This window comes from Parus major, chromosome 1A (genome assembly GCF_001522545.3).
Source record: "Parus major isolate Abel chromosome 1A, Parus_major1.1, whole genome shotgun sequence".
Lineage (NCBI taxonomy): Eukaryota > Metazoa > Chordata > Aves > Passeriformes > Paridae > Parus > Parus major.
The window spans coordinates 63,396,987-63,398,866 of NC_031773.1; the positions used below are offsets into that span (position 1 = coordinate 63,396,987).

Genomic DNA, 1,880 nt, shown 5'->3' on the forward strand with positions numbered 1-1,880 from the left:
AGGAAGACAGGACCCATCTACACCACTGGACCTTCAGAGGAGAACTACACCCTGCTGCAGGATCACCTCTTCAACGGAGCCACATCTGTCACTTCAGGAGGACTGCAGCCACCATTTATTTTGGCAGCAATCAACACCCTGACTGACAGGGTGTCAGGTTGTACTCTGACTCTGTCAGTGGTTTTGTGCTGCTGCATTCTATTTTAATTTTCCTAGAAAAGAGAACTCCTGTTCTCATCTCTTTCCCTGACAGCATGGCAGTGCTGCTGGAGACCACGGTGGGAGACCTGGTCATTGACCTGTACACGGAGGAGCGGCCCCGCGCTTGTCTGAATTTCCTGAAGCTCTGCAAAATCAAATACTACAACTATTGTCTTATTCATAATGTACAGAGGGATTTCATTATACAAACTGGTGACCCCATGGGAACAGGCCATGGAGGGGAATCCATATTTTGTCAATTGTATGGTGATCAAGCCAGGTTTTTTGAGGCAGAAAAGGTACCCAGAATTAAGCACAAGAAGAAGGGAACTGTGTCGATGGTGAACAATGGCAGTGATCAGCATGGATCACAGTTCCTTATTACCACAGGGGAAAACCTGGATTACCTTGATGGTGTACACACAGTATTTGGAGAAGTGACAGAAGGCATGGATGTATTGATGACTATTAATGAAACCTTTGTTGATAAGGATTTTATCCCATATCAAGATATTAGGATAAATCATACAATAATTTTATCTGATCCCTTTGATGATCCGCCTGGCTTGTGTGTTCCTGACCGCTCACCAGAACCTAGAAAGGAACAGCTCAACAGTGGCAGAATAGGAGCAGAGGAAGAAATTGACATGAGAGGACGGTCTGCAGAGGAAGTAGAAGAAGTAATGGCAGAAAAAGAAGCAAAATCTCGTGCAATTCTCCTGGAAATGGTGGGAGACTTACCAGATGCAGACATCAAGCCACCAGAAAATGTGCTGTTCGTTTGTAAACTGAATCCTGTGACCAAAGGTGAAGATCTGGAGATAATATTTTCACGGTTTGGTCCCATTAAAAGTTGTGAAGTGATCCGAGACTGGAAGACTGGTGAATCTCTTTGTTATGCTTTCATTGAGTTTGAAAAGGAAGAAGACTGTGAGAAAGCCTACTTCAAAATGGACAATGTACTGATAGATGACAGACGCATACATGTGGATTTTAGCCAGTCTGTTGCAAAGATTAAATGGAAGGGAAAGGGTGAGCGGTATACCAAGCAAAGTTTTCAGGATTATGATAAGGAACATGACAAACCTTCAAAATTTGCTGTGGAAGAAAAGGTAAAACCAAAGCAAGATGCCAAATATGACCTCGTGATGGATGAAGATTTAGAAGAGTGTCACACAAGTCAGTCACACTTGGCTAAAAAACAGAAGAAGAGAAAGCACCACTACTCTGAAGATGATGACAAGAGGAGCAAAAAATCCAAGTATTCTGACCAAAAGCATGGAGAGCACTCTAGGGAGAGGAACAAGGGTGAGAAGAAAGACAGGCATCGGAGCCGCAGGTGTTCTCAGGAGAGAGATTACACTTACAGTAGACAAAAAGACAAGTACAGATGAAGGACAAGGAAAAGAGAGAGGGGAGATTAAATAATAAATGTAACTTTTTTCTTTAAAAATAAAATAAAAAAAAAATAAAACAGAGCTTCAGTGGTTAAATCGAGGTGGGGTGGGGGGAGGCCTACTGTGCTTACCCATTCCTAGGGCTGGTCTCTTAGATGAGCAGCAATTAAATATAAATCAGCCAGTCCCAAGTGATGGACAGGTGCCGTCCTGAAAAGGGGGAACTGAGCTGCCCTGTGCAACTGCCAGCTAGAGAAGGGAAAAATGCATGGCATCATCCTG

General features: G+C 43.4%; 1 protein-coding gene across 1 annotated transcript; it reads left to right on the forward strand.

Annotated features, from left to right (window-relative positions):
* The first annotated feature begins 254 nt into the window (after positions 1 to 254).
* Positions 255 to 1,595, forward strand: LOC107204238 (peptidyl-prolyl cis-trans isomerase-like 4). The gene has a single exon (XM_033514727.1). It carries the CDS (start codon positions 255 to 257, stop codon positions 1,593 to 1,595), a length of 1,341 nt encoding a protein of 446 aa, XP_033370618.1.
* The last annotated feature ends 285 nt before the right edge of the window (positions 1,596 to 1,880 follow it).

Bases quoted from the DNA above. Each gene is read 5' to 3' on its own strand.
- LOC107204238 (XM_033514727.1), top strand. From the start codon at position 255: ATGGCAGTGCTGCTGGAGACCACGGTGGGAGACCTGGTCATTGACCTG.